This window comes from Aricia agestis, chromosome 8 (genome assembly GCF_905147365.1).
Source record: "Aricia agestis chromosome 8, ilAriAges1.1, whole genome shotgun sequence".
NCBI classification, from domain to species: Eukaryota; Metazoa; Arthropoda; class Insecta; order Lepidoptera; family Lycaenidae; genus Aricia; species Aricia agestis.
The window spans coordinates 10,020,789-10,046,172 of NC_056413.1; the positions used below are offsets into that span (position 1 = coordinate 10,020,789).

General features: G+C 36.2%; 1 protein-coding gene across 3 annotated transcripts; it reads right to left on the reverse strand.

The window, feature by feature from the left end:
• Nucleotides 1-1,491: 1,491 nt before the first annotated feature.
• On the reverse strand, nt 1,492-20,339 carry LOC121729977 (serine/threonine-protein kinase mig-15). 3 transcript variants are annotated; one of them, XM_042118757.1, is made up of 22 exons: nt 20,061-20,339; nt 19,814-19,879; nt 19,083-19,290; nt 17,497-17,673; nt 16,746-16,977; nt 16,484-16,612; nt 16,165-16,395; nt 15,762-15,832; nt 15,219-15,303; nt 14,798-14,918; nt 13,659-13,679; nt 13,198-13,294; nt 12,596-12,725; nt 11,872-11,974; nt 8,595-9,500; nt 7,464-7,583; nt 5,747-6,101; nt 5,220-5,440; nt 4,740-4,930; nt 4,530-4,656; nt 3,262-3,396; nt 1,492-2,351 (listed from the first exon to the last, which is right to left on the reverse strand). In XM_042118757.1, the coding sequence occupies exons 1-22, from the start codon at nt 20,124-20,126 to the stop codon at nt 2,103-2,105; spliced, it is 4,041 nt and encodes a 1,346-aa protein (XP_041974691.1). In that variant the 5' UTR covers nt 20,127-20,339; the 3' UTR covers nt 1,492-2,102. The 3 variants fall into 3 exon arrangements, with proteins under 3 accessions (XP_041974691.1, XP_041974692.1, XP_041974690.1); XM_042118758.1 differs by having other exon boundaries at nt 5,747-5,942; nt 11,872-11,992; XM_042118756.1 differs by having other exon boundaries at nt 11,872-11,992.
• Nucleotides 20,340-25,384: the final 5,045 nt, after the last annotated feature.

Sequence of the window (25,384 nt, forward strand, 5' to 3'; positions counted from 1 at the left end):
CTTTACTGAAACTCTTGATAGAGTTTAGGAAAAGGCATGTTTCTAGAAGTTGTATCACTTGCCTACACTCGTGCTACTAATTTATAATGGTTAATAAACTACCAATATTGCACATTAAAAACCCAGATAACACAATTTTAGGAAATTAATACAAAAAACACAACTTCACTCTTTAATCTGCAGTCTAACTGGTTTACGCACAGTAACGGTAAACTTCTATGGTGCTAATAAACTACTGTACAAAAAACCAAATTAGTAAGTAATAAGTACCTTAAATATGCTAATAATAATAGTTTAAATTTTTACGAGGAAAATCAAAGTAAGATCATGTTGACGTCCCTACTAAGTATATTATCTAGTACTTTTATCAATAAAAATAATAAAACGATTTTTTGCCATTTGTTTGCAATACAATATTTTTACAACTAAAAATTATTAATTTTTTATTCTTTATAAACACCTAGCTTATAAAAAATCTGATTTGCCCCCCCCCAAGAATCTGCGTAATTTGCCCCCCCCCCTGGCCCAGAACCTGGGTACGCCCATGCCTCAGTCCTCATAATGAAGCAAATCATTAGAAAATGCAAAATAAGTTAAAAAGGTTTAGCTTAACTGTATTTAAAAAGTCACTTACCGTCCATTTCCAGAAATGCACTTATTTTGCTACTTCTAATTACCTAAAACAGTGTGCCAGACCATTCACGTCAGATTTCGAATGTAAACGAAAAGTATTGAAGCTTTGAACATGTAAAAAATTGACAAAATACTGTTTTCTTTTCCGCGTGGCTGAAGACACAGATGCGTGTCATCTAATCGCATGGCGCTGGGCACTGAACAGTGTCACGTTATTTTTGTTACACGCCACAGTTAGAAGTTAGCAAAATTAGACATCGCAATTCGCAACGAATCGGTTAACCCATCAATCCCCAAGCTACAGCAAGCAGCCGCATAACAATTGAAAAACTATTGTGTCTGCAATACCCATAAACTTTGAAATTTTTGTGAACATAAATTCTTTTACAAGTGATGAACTCAAAATGAAAAATTCATTTTGGCAGTGATAAAAATCTTTGCAATTATTAGGTACTAGATTTCCTCATTATTGACATATCACATAGTGGTAACTCGTAGTACATGTCTTCAAATATAAAGGTGTTCAAATAAAAGTCTTGAATTGTATTTTCAATATGCACAATTACATCTTTATACATGTAAAATAATATAGTACATAACAAATAAATAATAAATAGTACCAAATTTTTAGTATTGATCAAAAATTATTGCAGGTGATTGTGATTATTTTTACAGTGTTTTGTGCCAATTTCTAAGTGATATTTATGAGAAAGATCAATAATAATTTACAAGAACTCATTAAATGCTTTTACTATTATGCCAGAATAGCACATCACAAAAAAAAAAACTTAGGTAAATCAAGCTAAACTTAATATAATAATGTCGAAAATCAGTTTGTTTCTAGTCAATAAATCAGACATAGTTGTATATATCTGATGTAAATTTAGACTAAATTGATTTAAAAAATACAATATGCTATCCTGACACAATCTTTTTATTGTATTTAATGCTATTGTTATGTGTACTCGTTTATATTTATTTATACTTTAATTAAAAATATGAAACAAAAAATATACCAAATAAAATAATCTTGTTCCACCTAACTTACAATTATAAACAATATAATATGGCATAATATGGTTGATAGTTTGATCTCAATTATACTTTTAACAATTGCAACATAAAACCTAAGCAGCATAACTTACTCATAATTGTCAATATAAAAAACATTTATCCTACAGGTTATTGCTTATATATATAATATTATATTTTATAGCTTGTATTGAAATTACATTTATTCAGTACAAAATGTCACGTCGTAAAAGATAAAGATTCTTGAAACTGAATAATTTGTGGATTGTCTTTTGAGCATAATAATCTGTCATTATCACAAAGTCTTTGAATTCCAAACGACCAAAACACATTCAACTTTAGCTGCTTGACTACACTTTTGGCTTGATTGCCCATTTGGCCATAATAATCTTAAATCACAGAATCGAACTTTTCTTATGAATCGATCCATTAGTCTACTACCAGTTAGCCATGCCCGGCTTATTCAAAGTCATGAAATATATTTGACACGATGATCCTCCCTTGGCAGATGAAAAGAATACTTTGTCGTTGCGTTCGCATAAGAACTTTAGGCGTTGTGCTTTCTTGTGCATAAAAACTCCATCAAGGTGGCCACTTTCTACTGATCGTATTTCAATCGCTTTATTGCCCCAGCCCATAATTTGTCCAGTACCAATATAGGCAACAGAAGTCGGCATTTCACCCCACTGAAAACCAAACATTATCATTATTGAAAATTGATGATAATAATTTGTTTTAGCCATCAGAGGCATAAATAGGATTCTAAGTAAAAATTTTAGTATGGAGCCGTAATGAAAAATGAGCATAATATCTCTGGAATCGCATGGTTGGCCGTTATATCCTCACACACTATTATAGTACTAATTATTACTCACATTTTGGCATATTTTGTATTACGGCACCATTTGTACTTTATTTTGGTTAATTAAAACTGTACATTGGTACTTTATTTTGGTTAATTAAAAACTTAATTCAAATAGAAAGAAGAAAGAAATTATTATGGTGATATAATGTATCAACCCTCTCTTTTTCCAGTGTCCCCAGTAACAATTTAAAACTTCCAACTGAATTAAATTAAATTGTCTGGAACTACTTGACATATTCTATTGTTTTTTTGTTAAATGATCCGTGTTCTTTACTTTCATAAAAAAATTGTAACTCCCTTATTATTACACGTAGCTGCGTCTCTTTACATTTTATTATGTAATAACAACTAGGAGACCATATTTCAGCCCAAAAAAAAATGACATCTGGAAATTCAAGTTCTTATGTCTATGATACTCGATTTTCGATCCACTGTGCAACGCGCGCCCGTCGGCGGAAAGTGCTCGCGACGCCTCGAGGCCCCTCGCGACAACGCGCGCGGTTCCGGGAAGCCGCGAGCACTTTCCGCCGACGGTCGCGCGTCGCCTAGAGCCCTTTTTGAAGTTTTCAAGCGATACTAGTAGTTATAAGTATGTATATAAAGTTAAAAATTATTTCACACTAAAAGTGCTCTTCGCGCCGCTGCCGGCCGCTGCCGATTCGGTGTGAATTGGGCCTTACTAATGTCAACAAAAAACTATTGGTAATATGACTTAGGAGGGATAATCTTACCTGTAAAACTATATTTTTGCTAACGCGGCCGTAAGTACTGACATAAACACCTTCGTTGTCGTAACACAGTAAAAGTTGCACTCCATTTGAATTGGGCAGTGGTACAATGCAATGGGGGACAATAGCTCCTTGAGTCTGAAATAAAAAAAATTATAATAAAATAGTGGTGTTCATGGTTATCTAACTAGGATTATGTTTTTGAGTTTTTTCCATATCAATTTGCACAGGAAAGTAGAGGGGTTTTTGCTTACTACTGTGGTAAACAGAATATTTCAGTTGGGATCAGAGTTGCCAAAGGTCAGAACTCAGAATGTCGCATATTGCCTAATGTCTATAGCCATTATTATCACTAGACATCGGATTATATGCATTTGCATATCATATGCAAATGCACATAATGGCGCTTTTTAGGCGATAGTGCATATTTTGGCAATTTTTCGTTGATAGTGCATATTTCGGTAGTTTTATGCCCTCGTAGTCTCCAAAGTCCGAACTAGCTATGTGACACACCACATATGTCAGGCCACAAAACAGAGTTACGATAGATCAAAACACTTCAAATATGTGGGCTCCATCCCCATTTAAAGAATGCAATACACCCGATAGGTACAACATCTTTTTAGAAACAAAATTTTTCTATGTAGTTGGCAACATTAGTAAAAAATTTGAATAAAGTAGTTTATGATTTATTAAACTTCCATGGGCATTAACATTGGAATCAGAAAATGTTGGCAAAAAATTGTTTATTATATAATATGCAGTTATGCTGTGTAAGAAATGAAAAATCCTGGATTTGATGAAATTATAAAAATTGACGCTTTGATTAACGGCACTACCAAGTGACTTTTGATTGTGCATATTTCGGCCATTTTTCGTGCATATTTCGGCACTTTTATCGTGCATATAAACCGATGTCTAAATTTATCACTTACAAAGTAAATAAACACGTAATTTAGAATTTATAAAAAAAAAATACTTTGCCATTACCCTCTTAAAAATTTATTAATATAAATATATAGGTATTCGATGAAAATGATTCCTATTTCGATTTATCGCCCCCGAAACCCCCTATATACAAAATTTCATGAAAATCGTTGGAGCCGATTCCGAGATTCCAATTATATATATATATATATATATATATATATATATATATATATATATATATATATATATATATATATATATATATATATATATATATATATATACAAGAATTGCTCGTTTAAGGGTATAAGATTCTAGTGCGATAAAGAAAGAGTACTCACATGTTTTGGTATATAGATATCATAAACACTGGCTGTGTCAAGGTCGACAGCGTGGAAACCATCAGCTGAACCATATATTACTTTCAGTCTTGTACCTTCTTCAATTGTTAAGTCAACTAATAAGGGCCTGATAACAATTTGTTATTATGACATCAGTACATTGAAAAAATTAAAATGTAGTATTTAAACGTGTTTAAAAGTAACAGTTACCTGTGTTGTAGGTCTCCAAAACTCTTAAATGCCATAAATTTGTGATAGGGTTTCGGGGCCCAAGCATAAATCTCGATTGAGTCTTTGAGAGCTATCACTAGAAACTTGATTCGTTCGTACTTCACTATACGGAAATGTACAGCACCTTGTAATTCTCCTACATTTATCCAACCATTTCTTCTTTCTACTTGCTGAAAATGTAAAGGCGTGTATTAGTAATAATAATTTTTAAGGTGCCGGTTGGCAGCGGGCGACATGAAGCGGCAGCAGACGACGTGTCGTCGCGACACTACTGTTTCTATGTATTTCTATGAAAGAGTCGCTAGCTGCGCAGGTTATTTTATAGAAATGTTTGGATGGAAAAAATGGAACTGATGCTTATCTTTCTGTATTTATCTCATTACTAGATGAGCACAATTAGCAGCGACAGTCGCCTTTATTAATTTGATAATAGTGGAAAATTTTCTTTGGAACACTTACTTCACTCAAGCCATCAGTACGCAAAATCTTTGACTTCAGCCAACTTAAATAGTACACGCGGACGCGGTTCTTCTTCCCGGAAACTGTCACTAAAATATTTTGTCCTTCTAACACTTCCATTTGCTGGAAACGGCGTCTTGAGATCAATTGATACACTTTGCCTTGGCCGGAGCGGTCGAGTAGCATCAAACCATTCTCTGTGCCAATTAGCAGATTAACACCTGTAGAAAACATAATGTTAGCTGTTTGACTGAATGCTATATAATTGTCAAGACGAAGAAGAAGAGATGTTAAGATTTTACTCTTACTTATTACTTCATTCTAGATATAACAAAATAATAAAATAAAGACCGAAAAGAGAGAAGAAGAGAAAGAAAACAAAATAATAAAAGAAAGAGAAGATAAGATTTTTTGTTAATGTCCAAAACAAGAGGCGAGACACAAAACTCTATGAAACGTAAAAATTTCATGAAATGTCGCCATCAGCCTCGAGATTTGGACCACAGACAATAGTGTCGGTAACTGACCCCAGAGGGCGGCGCACAGTATCTCGGAGTTGAACCTCTTCTTGTACTTGCGGATCTCGGGCGTGTCGGAGGTGAGGTCGTGCGAGGTGGGCGTGACGTTGACGTTGACGTGGCTCTCGCGTCGCGACGCGTTGCCGGAGCCGCCGGTGCCCGCGGACCCGGCGCCGAAGCCGAACGTCAGGAACGAGCGCTGCTTCTGTTGGAGCGGGAGGAACTGTTGCTGCGAGCCCACAGACGAGCCAGACGGGGACTGCTGGAGGGGGTGCGGGGAGGCGGCGGTCACGAAGGACTTGGACGGCGTGGACTGCGCCGAGGAGGGGTGGTGATGGGGGGCACCGGCTATCGCCTGTCTATACTGAAATAAAAAAAAAATATGTCAGAAATTGAAGCGCCTCCGCACGGTAGTCCATTACATGTACGGTTAGTTAAACCTCCGTCCCGTTGATTAGTTTTCATCCAATTATGATCGGAAAGTTATTTGCTGTACTATATACTCGTATTAGCATTATTTGTAAATATCAAGGTGGCGGCGATATGATCAGGAAGTGTTTAAAGAGAGGTGTCATGAAGTGATGGAAAGTCTTTTCTGTTTTTTTATACATCATAGATTTTTTTTTAAATAAGTTGTCGAATCTTTTGAAAAATTTACTTATTCTTTTAAGGTTTCTCTAGAAACAAAGTATTTTAACAATTCCTTTAAAATATATAGAATATACTCTAAATATTTTGATGTCAATAAATACTCTAGGCTACTTTAAAAGCTACGTTTGGTATACCGAACATGAAAGCGAATGTATGTATGCATAAATAGAGAAGTGAGCTGTCTAGTCGATCAAACAACATTCTATGATATTATAATGCTTTGAGGCATTGCGGCTGCGATGCATTTCGTACTTACATAGTGATAACAGCAGTCTGCAAACTGGTCGGGGACCGTCGCTCCAAGACGTTTGTATGATTGACAACCATTATCACATTAATATAATACATACTAAAAGCTTGGTCGATGAACAAGGGCTCCTAACGATTTTAATACCCAAATGGCTAGAGTTAACAGTGAACAAAATATGTATATTATTATGTAACATGTTTTACATCCATGGTGGTTTAATTAAATTTATTATGATTGTTTCATATTGATGATAGTCCCAAAATGTTCCAACGTTAATAAGTTAGGAGCCCAATGTTAAGTTAAACACAAATATATGCTTACAATAAAACGTACATTGTAAACCTGTATGAAGCCCGACTTGAGTTACAATGGATATTACGCAAAATAATTTCTGATCTCACTATATTAAGCTATGGATATAGCTAATATTATTAATTATAGTATTTATTGTAAAAACCTGACTAGGAAAATAAAAACCGGTAACAAGCCATCAATGGCCAAGCGGCAGCCGGCTGCCGCATAACAATTGAAAATCGATAGTCTGCGATACTCACAATGGAGGTGTTAAACCATTCATTAAGCGTTCGACATTGTTGTTGCGCCTGCCAATATCCTCATCTGCAAAGTTGACCCAAATCGGTACTGAAATTCCCTCCTTGCTGTTTTCAAAACCCTAACAAAATACACACATGGGCTTTGGTGGGAGCAACGACAATATCTCAGAAAATTATCGATACGGCTTATTTTCCGTATTTCTTATTTTCCGTCAGGTTGTATGAGCATGTTACACTGGCTGTAGTATAGGCATAGATGGAGTATAAGTACCTCCTCGCTGGTGGACTTGTCGTGTCTGGGCGGCGTGGTGGGCTGGCCGGCCTGGCTGAGCAGGTCGGGTAGCACGGAGCTGGTGCGGGACCCGCTACCCTCGTTGGCGCCGGAGCGACCCTGCGACCCACGGTGACGTCATTACCGACCATACTTTTAGATTCAACCCCCTTCTAATAAAAATCCACTCTATCATGTAAGAGTTTTTCCTTGTTTATCAAGCGGCTTTCGTCATATTATAGACATGGGTAAAACTATAAATTGCATATTTTGTCATTGTCATAAAGCAGCTTACGCCATAACAATAGATAAGGACAAAACAAACAATATTATTGTCCGTAGTCTGGATTTTTTTTATTAGTTAGGGGGTAATGCTGCAAGCCTAAACTTATGCGATTGATCTCCCAATTTTAGCTTTGTAAAAGTTCAAATATTATCATCATCACAAATTAAACATTATAAAGCGTATAATCGTGTGTTACAGCTGAAACGAATGCATCTTTAATGTGTGGACGTATGACGGACATGTAGCGTGACAAACACAAACAGCAGCGTACAACATGCAGTAACAAACGCATTCTCGGTTTCGATGTTTTAATGTTTCTGCCGGCTTCGGTGAGGTCGTTAGCTTTCATTCCATTGTTAACTCGAGTGTGTGTATTAAATTCATCACTCAGTATTATCGGCGTCGTGGTAGGAAGTCGGTATCCGCGCGGATATAATCGTGGGTTAGTGTCCAAACTACTAGTTAATAAAATTAATGTATATCTAGGGAGGTGTTTAATCTACTGTGTATTTAATAGTTCATAGTATATACTCGTAAGATCATTCAAAACTACTGTCACGCCAAGCGTAAGACGTGTGAGCATCAGCGATAAATTTAATTTATATAGAAATAATAATTATTATTAATACATAACACGATACATATCATATTATCTGCCTATTCAACCGAAACAATAAAATAAACATTCATAGGTTGTGAGTATACATACACCATTCCATGTTACACCGCCACACCAGCGTTACGAGGCGGACCTCGGTAAATACAGCGATGGAGGTTAGTCGACCGTTAATACAGACCCATACCATAAAATATTAATCAAACTATCCCGAGCAGCGAGCAATTACCTGATCCGGTGCGTTTACCGCTTCCTGCCCACTCGACATTAATTCATCGTGACGAATTTGGTGCGAGTTCCTTCTAAAGACTATATCGGACTCTGTTTTCTCCCTGCGCGGTCGGAGAACTTCGCTCGTGTCGCGGTCGGCGGAGCGGCGGACGTCACGTGAGTCGGCCGTGACGTCGGGGTCGCGGTCGAAGGACGAGCCGCTGGTGAAGCAGATGCTAGTCGCGGGCGAGTCGCCGTTGACGCTGCTCTGGCGGCTGCTCTCGCTATCCTGACGTATGAGCGCCGCCACGCTCTTCAGCGCCTCTATCGGGCTGCCGGAGCTCCTCTTATCCGGGATCTTTATTTCCTTCTTGCGCGACAACTTGAGGCTGTCATTCATTTTGATGAAGTCGGTGAGCACGGGCTCGCCGCCCGGCTTGGCGGTCTGCTTGCGCGTGTTGTTGAAGATGCCGCTTGAGCGCATCTGCTTGCTGCCGAGCGGGCTCTCGTGGCGGGGGAAGTAGATGGCGGAGTGGCGCGTGCTAGACAGTGGGAAGAAGTCCGAGTTCTCGCGCCGGAACCCGCGGAAGAATCGGTTGGGCGTGCTCGTATCCGACTCCTGCTCTTTCTTGTACTTTAAAATGTCGGAGAACTTCTCCTGCGTGGTTTTTTCTGTCGGTTTCTGGAGCTGCTTGTGTCGCGCCGGCGGCGTGGCTATGGCCTTATACTTCAGCCAGGCGTCCTCCAATTCGATTCTCGACTGGCGCTGCAGCTGCGCCCGCTTGAGATCGGCGTCTTTGGGCGAGTCGCGTTTCTCGTCCTTGGTATCACCCTTGGGCGGGAAGAACCTGGCGAAGTCCCAGTCCTTTAGCAGAACGGCTTCGTCGACGTCCGATTGTCGGTTTTCGTTTTCCAGATTCTCCCTCTGATGTTTTCAAAGACATTTAGTACAACAAAAATTATAAGTAGAAAACAGCGCGCATTATTATTCATGATAATAATATTATATACCAGCATAATTTAAGGCTCACTAATCTTACTTTGGCGTGAATGTATGTATGTATTATGTATTTGAAACTTGTGTACTCCTGATTACTGATAATAAGGTAAAACTAAGCATAAAGTAAGTACATAATATATTATGTTTTGGTATGAGCATAAATTTTTATTTACATTGAAAACGTAGGCTACCTTGAACTTAAATGGGTTTAGTTCAAAATCCAAATAAAAAAAATATCTAAAAATCTACATACACTAAGCATTTAGCAAGTAATAAAAAGACACCAATAGTACCTAACAATTAGAGAAGTAAATCTACTGAAAGCACTGAATAAACTGAGTTATCAAAATACCAATAATTTGCCCCATTTAAACTAATCTTAAATAAACATAGGTGATTGAATCCTTAAAAGGTTTGAGTCCTTTAATTTTACAATCAATCCAAAAACTTGACGTCGTTTCTTTTTGATAGCTCGGTTTGTATAGTACGTATAATGTCAGTCAGTAGGTATATAATTACATTGTCCCATTTTACTATATCACTCAGAAATTGTTTAGCAGAGTTGTTTCAGCTTTTTATTTCCAGATCGCGTTTACTGTCCAAGATTAAGCCCCAATTTCACCAACGTCTGTTAGTGCTAACAGCTTGTTAAAATGTCAAGTCTTCTCTTTCATTCATAAGAAAAACGAAAGAGGTAACGTGATACTAATTCGAGCGTTAACTTTAACAGTCGTTGGTGAAATTGGGGCTAAAGGTAAGATTGCACTAGACGTCACTACGCAGCAACTGACGATGGGATTAAGAGGGCGACTAACCCCAAAAATCAAACATCGTTCTTCTCTCTTCACAATCACGCCCGTCTTTCATATGCCAGGTGAAAAAGCACGACGCGGATTCATCGCCAAATTAGTTTTTTCTCAATAACTCGATAAATATACAACATTTTATAAATCCGCTAGGTCGATCTCTCAATGATAGAATTTTATACAATGTGTTTAAATATTAACTTAGTTCAATGCACGGTTATGGCAATAAATGAAAAATTCGTGAAAATTAGATGCATCTTTGTGATTTTTTTCTATCGAGAAAATTTTAAGATATCGTGTTTTTGCTCAGATCTAATTCTCGGAAATATAATGTAGTATCTAATTTTAGAAAATGAAACAATTCGGGGCTTATTTTGAAGTATAAAAATGAATTATAAAATCGACTCTTTAGGGTTAGTCGCCCCCTTAAAATGTCGCGGTGCTCAACCTATGCTACTAAATATTGGTATAATGAATAATGAAAATAACGTACCAAAAAATTTTACATACCTACATTTTGAAATTTTATACTGAATTTTGTCGGCGTTTGAATTTTATTATTTATCTAGTATAATAAAAATGGTACTTCGTGGTAAGTCGTCGCTGCTGTGTAGTAACGCGTAGTCCGATCTTATGTTGAGAATAAGTGCTTATTTAAAGTAACAGCGGGCGCCAGTATGACTGGATTCTGGCGTCGAATCAATGTAAACGTATTCACAACCATAAAGTTAATATACCTAGCTCAATAGATAGAACAAGGGCCTGAGCAAGAGAGATGTCACTATCAGTAACACTGGGTGGTAAAAAGAGACATGTGATACATGACAGCAGCACTCTTTTTTTGACGTCCAGTCGGCACGTGCCGCACGTTGACAATTTAATCTCATAGAAATCATGCTTGTCTAAGTGTATACGTACACACTACACATATTTTTCACACAGATGAAAACCAATTTCGGTTTCATTTTGACAGCTCGAGATTGTTGCTCTATTCCGCTAGGTATATTAACTTTATGTTGGCCATGAATTACAATTTAACGGTGACAGTAGCTGTCACCGTTAAATTGTAATTCATGGCCAATAATAAATCAAAGCATGGGGTGACACGCAATAATAATGTTTCAACTCAAATATCCAGGATCTGACGCCCGCTGTACAGTATGGTAAAATCAATTATCGTAGAGATTTTTTCTTGAGTATGACAATTCTAGATGAAAGCAGTAGATCCACTTGCAGTTGACTTCACCACACCCAGCCATAGACGGATCGCAAGTCGCAGTCGGGATCGACTGCTCCTGACTACTCTAGAACGGTCGCGTTGAAATATGTACCGACTACCGACTGCTCGAGCGGTCTGTGTATTGCGGATATGAATTTAGTATGAAAACTGCAGATCTGCAGTATGAAAGTTGCAGTCGAAACCGACCGCAAGATACGGTCCGTCTATGGCCGGTCTTACATAGAAAGTCATTAACATTTTGCGTACTCACCCGCTTGACGAGCGTGCGGTCGGGGTGGGGGTCCGCGTCGTCGGGAGTGGGCGGCAACGGCCGCGTCGGAGCTCCGCCCTCCTCGAGCCCCGCCCCCGCGCCCCTGTAGCAAAACTCCGGGCTACCGAACGCAACACAACAACACAAGCGGGACAACAAAACAACGGACAAATAAAACGGGGAGTAAAGAAAAAAAAAAGAAAAGAGAAAAAAACATTGCATTAGTTTCTCATTGTATAAGAAAATAACTATATAAAGTTTTATGTTATTGAGATCTTTAATCAGATGACTATCAATTTGCTATTTCCAGGCAAATGTGAGCTATTATTATTAGCAGCAGTTACTTAGCAAAAGTTATAGCTCGCATAGAGACGTGTGGAAAGAAAGACCCCTAAAGCTTAGCATGGCCACCATAAAAAGGTTTACTCTTGCAGTAAAGTAGACAAAGTGATGAGTTAACAAAGGAAAATCAGTTTGTCCGCAAAAACTAACAGTGCTTCTATTCTTTCGCATTTCTGCTGTGGCCATGCTAAGCCTTCTGGTGTATGGTCAAAAAAATCAAAATTGTTTTATTTCTGAATAAATTTAAAAAAATATATTTTCAGAATGTCCTACACGGTGCCTACCACCGGTTCGGGAACTAACGATAAGAACCGGCGTAAGAAACTCGCACGGGGCCCACTCTTTACCAAAAAAGTGAGAAAAATATGCGTAGTATACATACAGTGGTTTGGGCGGGTCGCTGGCTAGCAGCGTGCCGTCGTTGCGGACGCGGCCGCCGCTCTCCTCGGCGTCGCTGTCGCTGTCGGAGTCCTCGAACGTCGGCTCCGGCGGGTTGCGCTCCACCGGCGGCCCTGGAGGTAAAACAGTTGTAATGGGACGTTTATAATATTCAGCCTCAGCTCCTCGCACTGCCTGCAATATTGCCCTGCAGCCTTAGCAAATAAACATTAGAAACGGAAAAGAATGGACATATTGACAGATTTTTTAATAAGTATCAATAGTATGTTAGCTGAATTCTGTTTTGCTTTCAAAATAAATTAATAAATACTGATAGGAGAGTATATCTCTCCTGCACTGCCGTATTACCGTACTTTCAAATTATTTATCATTTGTATAATACAACAATGAATTGCTTGATAGATAAATGATAAAACATTGTATGTAATGTCTTTCAATTAGTAAAAAAATGTTCTTAACGAAATCCGAATGTGAAGCTCGTGAAGATAAAAAAAACTCTTGAATGCTTTAAATCACCTATTGTATGATCTATAATGATCATACAATAGGTTAATCAAAAGATCAATCATAGGCAACGGAACCCACCTTGGCCATTGGTAGGAGCGCGCGGGGGCCGGTTGGGCGGCTCGGAGCCCGACACCACACCCAGCTCGTTCAGTTGAGCCGCCAGACGGTCCAGATCCTGAAAACGTAACACATTTATATAACTATTGAGCTTAAACATACTATACTTAGACTACACGTAATACAGCGACAAAAGCTATTGTATTAAAGCAAATAATCATAGTAAGTATGTATAAATGCATGTAACTTACGCAATTGCACTATCAGGTTATTCAGGAAATTGATTCAAGGGCAGACCTAAGTAATTTGGTCGGGTTATACCTTATGTCAAGTCAAAGTTAGACCAAAGTCCAAATTACGTTCTGCTGTTCGCCTATGAGTCAACTTTTCTGATAGTACTTCGTAAACGATGTAATTGTAAATAAAAAATATACACGTCAAAACACTGAAAGCAAACAAAGTAAATACAATAATGAACCTACCTCTGGCCTTCGCGGAGGGAGCTGCAGTCGTTATATCGGTTGTGCAAAGAAAAACAGCGTGACATGGAAACAAAAACATAAGCCAATAAAATAAAAACTTTTACGGCTGATTAGCAAATCAAAAAAGCGTATGTCTGAGTAGTATTGAAAAAGTATATTGCATATTTATAAATAGATGCAAGAAATTATTATACAGTTGTAAATTAATAGTAACAGATAATATAAAAACCAAATATTTAAGGGCTTTAAAAAGTTTATAATTAGGTAAGTAATAGATAGATAATTAGATAATATTAAACAAGTACTGAGTCGTAGTTTTAAATATTATACGTAACCATTGTAAAACTATTTAAGTTTCATCTGGTCAATCAATAATTTCGGTTGACAAGTTGAAACTTAAGATTACTGCACAGATCTTTAGTAGTTGAGGGCGCATGATCACTGGTGTTAGCGTCATTAATTATTATATTTCTAGAAAAACAGACCATATAAAAATAGTATAGCTCTTATAGTTTCGGAGAAAAGTGGCTGTGATATACGGACGGACGGACAGACAGACAGACATGATGAATCTATAAGGGTTCCGTTTTTTGCCATTTGGCTACTGAACCCTAAAAACAGTCACGTCTAGTATTTTGTGTAACAATTTTTTATTATTCAAAAAGATATTGTTTACTTACGAAAATTTTCGGCCAGCGCCAAAAGAGACCACTAGCCCACTACCAGAGAGTACGCGCCCTTTATGTCAGTATGAAAATTTGTGGCTCGACATTACACAGTTCTGACTTACAGTAGGATTATTATTAAGTATTACGCCTCTGTTACACCTCTGCCGACCCAAGAAAAGGTGGCTCGACGAACTAGATGCGTTCGATAAAGAGTGGCCAGCAATATCACAGGATTGTGAACTTTGGAAAGAAAGAGGAGAGGCCTTTGCCCAGCAGTGGGACATTGTAGGCTGATAATAATAATAAATTATTAAGCCCCAATTTCACCAACGTCTGTTAGTGTTAACAGCTTGTTAAAATGTCATGTCTTCTCTTTCATTCATAAGAAAAACGAAAGAGGTAACGTGATACTAATTCGAGCCTTAACTTTAACGGTCGTTGGTGAAATTGGGGCTTAGTATGTGATATTACCATGGGCTTGAACATCTGGTGCGAGGCGCGTTGCGGCGGCGGCGGCTGAGCGGGCGGCGTGCCGTTGTTGGAGCCCGAGCTGTTAGAGGAGCCCGACGACTTGGGCGTCGGAGGCAGCGGCCTGGGAATTACATTATAACTTAGTAGGTGACGTCCGCAACTGTTATAAAAAGTATCCTATGTCCTTTCCCGGGACTTAAGGTAAACCCATACCCAGCAAAATCGGTTCAACAGCTTAGACGTAAAGAGGACACACTTTCGTATTTATAATATATAAGTATGGATTAGGGTTCTGTACTCAAAAGATCGTAGGTCGTATTCACATGCTGTGACTTATTTATAATTTATATTATCATTTTTCAAACGAGACAAACAAAAAAAAAACATTTTTAGTATAACATAAGTTATGTTTGATATTCACCTGTATCTATTAGGCTGCTGGGTCTGCGGGTCTGGCACAACGATCAGTCTTTGCGGAATGGAAGGCCTTGCTGGTGGGCCAGGCTCTATAGTGAACAACAAAAGTATGATTTGTTATTTCACTCTATTTTTTTGTAAAGTAGTACAAAAATATCGTGATACTATAGGATTGTTTTTATTGTAGGTATTATACAATGACTATCAGAAGCATTGAAAATAAAATTAAATGTACGTATCGAAAATAAGATCAAACATCTGCTGCTTTTTGATATGTAGAGGCATAATCTAAGGAGCCGGGTTGCTAATCACAGCCCACAGAGGACAAACAATAGTTATATAAAAATGTTGCGTGCTTAGCACGGCCATAGTAGAAATGCAAATGAGTGGAAAGACTAACTGATTAGGACCAATTTCAGACTGATTTCCATTTGCCTCAATCTGTCACTTTGTCCATTGTAGTGCAAAAAGGAACCCTTCTTTGTATGGTGCCCACGCTAAGTATGTTGGTGTAGTGTACATAAAAAGTATATAAAGTGTAATTTACCAGGTATTTCCTCGCGTTCCTCGCGCTTACTGTTGCGTTTTGGTGGCGGTTGAGGTTGTGCTTCAGCGACTCTGGTTTTATTGAATTGTTATTTTTAATATCATTCGTTCAAACTCATGTTAAACGTGTTATTATTAGTAACCATATCAAGAGCGATGAGCTTGTTTAATATGATTAAAAAAACATGAAATTAAAAACGAGATACATACATGTAACATACCACAGACACTCGTGTATGGAATTCATGGTGGAAGCATAAAATCCACAAACACCGACTTACATACACTATTGTAAACATTATACCATGGGCCTGAATGTAAAAAATTATTGGCAAAATAGGGAAACTTAGAACTGTATTTATAATACTGTATGTAGGGACAGTTTAAGTATGAGATATACTGACCGTCCTTCTTGAATCTGCTGGAAGTTACGTCTCAAGGTGTCACCGGCCTGATGAGCCGCAGCGTTGTGAACAATGGACGATGGTTCACCGGCCACCGCATTGTCATCATCCTCTCCCTCAGATCCCGAATATTTGTAGTCCTCTCGTACAGAGTTGTCCTGCTTTTTCTTCTTACATCTATCGATGTGGTCGTTCAATTGAATTCTCACCTGCCTTTCAGTGGGCTGATCCCTAAAAACAAGTTTTTGGTCAATAAAAAAATCTCTATGGTATACAAAATCACAGATTAATATTATCTTTCTTTTTTTTTTTTTTTTACCTTATAAAAGGATGTTTCAAAAGTTGTTCAGTGTATGGTCTTTGGTGATAATCCTTAACTAGAACAGTCTCAATGAAGCTATGGAATTTTTTTGCCCATTTCTTAGACTTCAAACGAGGTGGAGGATTTCTGTAAGAAAATTGCAAATTATTTATAAGCTTCTGTATTCTTGTTTAGGACAAAATAAATATTCCATCCTAAAATGTAGTCTTTGGAAATCATAGAACTCCTATGGAATTTGATTAAAACATGTCTTTAGTACCTTGGTATTAAGAAAAGAGCTCTCATAGGATGAAGATCGCACAATGGCGGTTGGCTCTCAGCCATTTCCAGTGCAGTGATCCCGAGTGACCACAGATCAGAGCGATTGTCATATGTGGCTTCGGGGTTTTCGTCACAGGCAATCACTTCTGGTGCCATCCAGTAAGGTGTTCCTATGAACGTGTTTCGCCTACCAATTGTTCTGTCAAGTTGGGCTGACACTCCAAAGTCCACTGTGATGAAAAAAAAAACATTTACTTTAAATGAGTACTTAATAACACATTTTAAATAATACATTTTATCAAAGTATATAAAATTTAGGATAGAAGTAATACAATAAATAATTATTTATTTGGTAAACAATAAACATATAAAGTTTAACATAAAAAATTAGATTCATTATTTGCTGAGATGTAGTCACAAAATAATTTTTTTTACCAAATTGGTTCTACCTCAGTACAAATTTTTTTAAAATTCAATGCTGATTTTCATCTGATTTATACCCAATTTTAACCCAATTTCTAACATTCAAATTTTCAAATAGTGTTTAAAAATATTTTACAGTATCAGTAAGTCGATTTCCTCTTAAATATTTAAAGAAGTTTTACTTTCATTTAAATATTCCCACACCCATCATTATTATGTTTACATGAGAAAGTTTTTCCCATACAACTATCCTCCTACATTGTATCAATCTATGTTGTAACTGTTGGTAGAATTAGCGAGTATTTTTAATTAAGGAAAACACATACCGAGTTTGACTTCAGCATTGTCTGTGAGGAGGACATTCTGCCCTTTGATGTCACGGTGAATGACCTTGTTAGAGTGCAAATGGCTAAGACCTCGGAGAATTTCTCTGCATATATACGAAATCCATTCCTCCTTCAAAGATTGTCCTTTAGTTGATTTAACTAAATCAGTCACAGAACCTAAAATGGGAACATTTATTTACTATAGATCAGGCGTCACCAAATGGCGGACCGCGGTCCGCATCTGTACCGCCGACCCATTGTGTGTGGATTGTGGACCAAGCATGCTCGAAGATGATCTTCGTAATTTGTTTATCTTAGGACTTCAACATCTCTAGGTTTTAATGTCAATATAAGTTTTAATGTCTATAGCTTGCACCAATATTTCACTCCAAACTTTAGAGAGATAATTAGCTCCAAAAATATCAAAAAATATCTTTGTATTATCTGTAATTACCTTTGTTTATTTTTTTTTATAAAATGTGTGGACCACGAAGGTCATTTCATGTCTTAAAACGGACCCCGAGCGAATCTTATTGGTGACCCCTGCTATAGATCTTGACTACAACTTTGTTGGGCTGTAATTCATTTGTCACATGGGAACCATTCATTTTTCTGTGATAAGATCTCCCATGTACTACTACTAGAGAGATACTATGAGTCCCGTTTATGGGACTCATAGTATCTCCATACTAAATGTCATCAAAATTGGTTTAACAGTTAAAGTGGTAAAGGTAAAAATGGACAGATATTTGTCTATTTATAATATGTAATCAGCAAGGATACATATTACAAATGGGAGTAATTCCTACTTATTAAACTTATACAAGATATTTATAGATAGAAAAAATAAATAATCAATGAAGTTAAACTAGTTAATATTTGTACTCAAGCAAAATATAAATATTATGCAGCAGTGATTGAAGACCATTGAATCTAAGTTTTATCACTTGTTTGCTACTCATTATTAAATGAGAACATAACAACTCACACATCTGTTATCTGTACAAATTTTGTCTGTACTTTGAATATAGTGAATACTACACTGTTTTTGTATAAAAATGCTGCTTTTTGGGCTATGATTTATATGCTGGCTGGTACTATTAATACTTGTGATACTACTAGTCAAAGCTTTAACTCAATAAAATATAATATTTGAAATGCCAAAGAGTGTATAATCAGAGTAGACAGAATGATAGAGTATGCCGACTTAGAACTGATGTTGAAATTTTTAAATTTTCGTATTATGACGAAAATCGTCGCTAGGGTTGTTAACTTGTTACCTACGAATTTAAAAATGTGACATATTCGCTGGACGTGTTCCTCTTTGGTCGTATTGTTGTTTGTGTTTTGGCACATGCGATTAAAATTGTCAGAATCCAATTTTGAAATCTTTACTTTAAATATTTAAAAATAAATTATATCAGCCAGCGAGAGGCACAATCCGTTCATAATCCTAGTGAAACCCGACGAATTTGACAGATATTGAAACCTGTCCGTTTCTTTGCAGTTGAACTACTGGTAGTTATGTCTATTGTGGTATAATGCTGCATTCATATTTGTCGTAATAGTTATGGAACTTGACTCACCGGCTCCACAATACTCCATAACCAGCCAAAGTTGGTCATCTTTCCCAGGAGGGCTCTTTTTTATGAAAGCACCATAGTAATTAGCTATGTTACGGTGAGTGGAGTACTTTTTAAGTACATTAATTTCCAGTTTAATCTCCTCTTCCTCATCTTGGGTGACGTCCATAACCTTGATGGCCGCAATTTGTCCTGTTTTTGTATGACGACCCTAAAATAGTCATTTTAACATTAACAATGTTTGAACAAATTAGACAATACTTTGTAAACTTCCTCTTTAATAATTCCATTCTGTCCTCCTTTATATCATAAGTTATGTTGCATCATAAACTTTACATTATGTTTGTCTAACTTCAGCTTTTTAAATTATTATAAGTACATACAAACAAAAGTATTGCTAATGTATTAAAAATATATATAATAATTATATTAAAGTATATTGTTTATCATATTTAAACCTTGGAAGTCGTTCATACTTGTATAAAAATTAAAATCTAGATTACAAACTTGAATAATTTTGTTGCCATTAATATTATGCTAAATATTATAAGGAAAACCGAACAGATAAAGGAACCATCTTTAATTATTGCGTTACACTTTACTCAATTATAGTTAATTATTCATCTTAATTGTTATTAACCTGTTTTTATGCTATAAAAAGGGCCGACTGTCATGTTTATAGAAGAGAACAATAAGTTCATCATATGAACTTCTAAAAAAATGTATAAACATACCTTATAGACTTGGCCATACGTGCCATTTCCGACGACTTCTACAAGTTCGAATATGCCAGCCGGGTCCTGAAACCAGGCAAGCACAACAAATGTATAGATAAAAGCTAATTATAATCCTAATTGAACCTTCACTATGATTCACGCCCTCTGAGATCATTGATCTCTGGACACACTTTTGTGGGTGAATCTAACAAAAATCCGCAGTGGGGAACGATTTACCTATATGATAAAGTACTTAAATATTTACCTTCAGAGCGCTGAGGTCAATGTCGTTTAGTGAACAATTCACAGACGGTGCCAGTTGATGCGCCATTTTGAGTATATTGTCACACACGAAGACAAAGCACGAGAACCGTACATCAAGGTAGAAAGTAAATTATAACACTTCAACTACAACAGTGGTAATGGAAAAACGAGCTTATTAATTTTGCACTAATAAATGATATAAAAAAGACATTGTTTACAATTAAAATTAAACTAAATTACAGATGTACACAACTAACACCGCACACACACCCGGCAGGGATACCAGATGATGGACTAAAATTCTACCAAATTCTAAATTTGACATTACAAAATATAATATTATACCAAATTATTATCTACATTTTATATATTTCTACCGGTTTTAAAAATATAAGCCAATTAGCATATATTTAGTAATAATTCATAAGCTAGACGCCAATTTTATTTTTACGAGTTTTAAAATGGAGTGTAAAAGAAAAAGTACAGTAACTTACAAATTAAGTACAGTTAAACAGAAAATATTGTCTTAACAAAATTTTGATTAGATATTAGTTATTATCAGACTTAGGTTTTGTTAGATAGATTAAAGATAGTTGGAAATGACAATGTAAACATTTTTAATTTTATAATAATTAATTTGAATAACCTCCGTCAGTTATCTATATTATCATCTATAAAATGTATAATTCTATGATACATTTTATATTTTTTCAAAATTCATTATTATAATATAATCTATTTTTAACCGACTTCCAAAAAGGAGGAGGTTATTCAAATTAATTATTATAAAATTAATAATGTATACATTTACAACTATCTTTAATCTATCTAACACAACCTAAGACGTGATAATAATTAATAGCTAATCAAAAAAAATATAAAAAAATCCAGGGAAGATATTTTATAATAGGAGGAAATGGATACGAAGTTCACCGGGTCACCGGGTCAATAATTATCACCATAATATTATGATCTAATCATAAGTGATAGTTATTGAGTAAGTATCTTCCCTGGATTTTCAAGAATATTTCAAGTCTAAAGTAAGAAAAATCAGATCAGCCATTCTAGAGTTTGAACGAGACTAAAACATTATTATATTTTGTAGAAATACGCATTTATAGTCTGTCAAGAAAGTGAAGAAATTAAAAAGTGGCAACATCGTAGCGTCATCCTTTTCAAATCAATCTAAGAAAAAAGAGATGACACTACGATGTTGCCACTTTTTAATTTCTTCACTTTCTTGACGCACTATATATAATATATCATTAATGTGTCGGTATTAACTAATACTGAGTATTACTCAATATTAGTTAATACCGTATTATACGAGTATTACTCCTATAAAATATTGAGAATTATAATATTAATAGCTGTCCCGGCAAACGTTTCTTTGCCATAATATAAAGTATTTCACCCGTATTATTTTATTGAAGTGACTAAATAAGTATGTCACCATGGCAACGTCCATCGCTATCCCGTTGCACAAACAATGGTCGCCGTCAGTCTCTAGTTGTAATAATTTACTATTATTTATTCAACAAATGCACTTATCAATATAAAAAGTGCCCAGTAGCCGATTCTGAATATGCATATAAAATTTGGTTGAAATCAGTAAAGCTTAAGCCGTTTCGGAGGAGTACGCGGCCTAACATTGTGACACGAGAATTTTATATATACCTACGATTATTATTGGGTTTATAGTGGAAAAGATTAATCACTGATTCTTTGAGCATGAAAATGAACATCAATAAGAATTTTTGTAATCTACCAAGTTTTATATTTTTTTAACGTGGCAATTTTTGAGAAATCGATATCTTTTTTTCTGTCAAAATATAAGCTAAAGACTATTTCTCATACTGCATTAGAAAAATACATGTTCATACACCAAAAACCATCTAAATATAATATTCAAATTTTTGCACCCAATAAGATGAGATTATGTGAATACACTATATTCGCATATAGAGGTCCTAAGCGAATAAAGTGTAATTAGCTTGACGTCTTACGGCCGTTCTCAATATTTGATCTATCTCTAATTTTGCCCTACTAGAGATAGGAATAGCTTAGATTAGACATTACAGACATATATTTTATGTCAATTGTGAGCTATTCCTATCTCTAGTAGGGCAAAACCAGAGATAGATCTAATATTGGGAACGGCCGTTATTCAAGTGCTCTACTATCAGTAGGTACCGATATTATCTGTGGATATTATCATGTGTTTTTGGTATCCATTACACGGTAGGTTTTGCTCTCAGTTTTATGGTTTTACCCATAAAGTTAATATACCTAGCGGAATAGAAAAACAAAGGCCTGAGTAAGAGAGATGTCAATATCAGTAACACCGTGTGTTAAAAAGAGACGTGTGATACATGACAGCAGCACTCTTTTTCTGGCGTCCAGTCGGCACGTGCCCCACGTTGACAATTTAATATCATAGAAATCATGTTCAATCATGCTTGTGTAGTATACACTAAAAATATGTGTACGTATACACGTACACATATTTTTCACACAGATGAAAACCAAATTCGGTTTCGTTTGACAGCTCGAGATTGTTGCTCTATTCCGCTAGGTATATTAACTTTATGGTTTTACCACAGGACCATGGGGGGTAGATGGAGGAGAACTATCTTATATGGGGGATATTTGAAAAAGTGTCCAGCTGTACGCAGTAAATAACAGTTGAAAAATCCTCCAAGAGTGGCGCTAGCTGCAGCAAAGGGAGCAAAGGGTATGGAATGAATGTAGCCGTTGGTGACAAAATATAAATCGAAGTTCGCCGAATAGCCGAGTTACAGAATTACTGGGTTAATACCAATATATTTTGAAAAATATATTAACCTTAAATAGCTGAAATAAAAGCTGCTAAATGATTTAAAATTTACCCTGTTGCTACTGTAGCGCCACCCATGTAGTGATTATATTCTCTTTGCGCCACCCTAATTCAGCGGACACTTTTTACATACAGAGATAGTTCTCCTCCATCTACACTCCATACACAGGACCATGGCTGTTACGCTTGTTACAAACTTACAACTAATGGATAACCTACCGTGTAAGGCATCCATTACACGCTCATGCAAGCGACAGTCAATTCCGTCAATCATGAATTATGTTTGCAGTTTGATTGAGGGTGACTGATGGACTGACGAATGGTATTAGACGGTCACTCAATTCTCTTCAGTTTTATGCCAGTCAAAGCCAAAATTGTCAAAGGTATACGTATCTAATTTTTTGAAGTGAAAACTTCTTTAGCGGCGTTGAGCACTTTTGTCGGATGGGTAAAAACTGAGAAACTCGCGTCAGATTCTCGTGCTGATCGAAAAACCGTAAGACGGTTGGAGAGTAGTGTTGTAACATCGAAATCAATTAATCGAACAATTGATAATTTTTTTTGATTATATTTATTTTTTAATCGATTGTAAGGGTTTCGATTAATGCAAAAAATCGATTTTTAAAAAATCGTTTTTCATAAAAATGGGTAAAAAAAATAATGCACAGCGTTAATAATTAAGTTTTCACTTCTGCCGGCACTCCCGGAGTGCAACCCGTCTTATTTTTTTCCTATTTTGTCAGATGTGACAACACTCACTCAAAATTCGTGACTGATGGTTGCATGAAGCAAAAGTCAAGATATCCAGATTTTCGTCAATCAACTTCATGCAAACGTCTGTCACGACTCACGCTCTTACACGGTAGGTTATCCATCAATTACAGCCATGACCTCCGGTAGGAGTATTAGTGTTCTGTGGCCATGACTGCGGTAAAACTGACAGCAAAACCTACCAAGTAATGGATGCCTATGAGCGTGACAGAGGGTTGCATGAAGTTGATTGATGAAAATCTGGTTATCTTAATTTTTGCTTCATGCAACCATCAGTCACGAATTTTGAGTGAGTGTTGTCACATCTGACAAAATAGGAAAAAATTAGAAACGTATAAAGTGCGTCAAGAAAGTGAAGTAATTAAAAAGTGGCAACATGGTAGTGTCATCCTTTTTTCTTAGATTGATTTGAAAGGGTTGACACTATGGTGTTGCCACTTTTTAATTTCTTCACTTTCTTGACGCACTGTACCTTTGACAATTTTGGCTTTGACATAACACACAACATGAATATGAAGAGAATTGAGTGACCGTCTAATACCATTCGTCAGTCCATCAATCCAACATAATTCGTGATTGACGGAATTGACTGTCATAGTCTATGACTTATTTATATACTGCATAAACTTATATTATACTGTCGTATACATAGACTTAATATATAGCATTATAGGTTTATGGTCGTATAGTCTGGTATAGTAATGGATGCCATTTGCCTTTCGTTTTACCACAGAATAATATGTATTAGTTGGTTTTACTTTAAATCTCCTGTGAAAATAATTTAGCAATGTAGCAGCTAAGAGTAGTACTAATAACTATCAGTTTGGTGAGGTATATGTAATGTGATAACAGCTGATAACTGATATTATGTGTACGTACTACGTCGTAGGTACAATATATACAGTAGGTAAAGGTAAATACAAAAATAATAATCGGCCAAGTGCGAGTCGGACTTGCACACGGAGGGTTACCTAAAGAGCAAAAATAGGCCAAAAATTGTGCGTTTTTGCTACGAATAATAAAAACTAAGGAATCGTAACTCCCATACTATTACCGTTTTAAATTTGGTTCCTTTTCATCTGTCATGTAACGTCAGCCTAGTACCGCTCAAGGTCACCTAAATATTGCAAATGTATTGATATGTGTACTTACGGCCATTCCCAATATTTGATCTATCTCTGGTTTTGCCCTACTAGAGATTGGAATAGCTCACATTACACATTAGAGACATATATTTTATGTCAATTGTGAGCTATTACTATCTCTAGTAGGGCAAAACCAGAGATAAATCAAATATTGGGATCGGTCGTTAAGGTACACTTTTTTGACAAGTATTGTGGAGCATGTTTTTTGACGGAGTTATTAGTTTTCATTATTCGTAGGTTTTTTGTACAGGATTTTTTAAATTTTTATTTTATTTAAATATTATTATTAATTATTAAAGTAAGTATATAATTAAGGCCTTTGTGAAAATTCAAAGTGCCTACCTGTTGCCATTATTGTTAAAAAGGCAAAAAATCACGTTTATTGTGTGGGAGCCCCCCTTAAATATTAATTTAATTCAATTTTTGGTATTTGTTGTTATACACAATGTTGTTCTTGAGATACAGCCTGGAGACAGACAGACGGACAGACAACGTAGTCTTAGTAATAGGGTCCCGTTTTTACCCTTTGGGTACGGAACCCTAAAAAATAACTTATATCCCAAACCACCATTC

What these genes read in the sequence shown, in the direction of transcription:
- LOC121729977 (XM_042118756.1), bottom strand. Translation starts at nt 20,126, where the DNA reads ATGGCGCATCAACTGGCACCGTCTGTGAATTGTTCACTAAACGACATT. An exon ending in TTGAAACATCCTTTTATAAG is followed by an intron (nt 16,396 to 16,483) that starts GTAAAAAAAAAA and finishes ACTTGTTTTTAG; the next exon opens with GGATCAGCCCACTGAAAGGC. An exon ending in ACTGTGCGCCGCCCTCTGGG is followed by an intron (nt 5,441 to 5,746) that starts GTCAGTTACCGA and finishes TGTTTTCTACAG; the next exon opens with GTGTTAATCTGCTAATTGGC.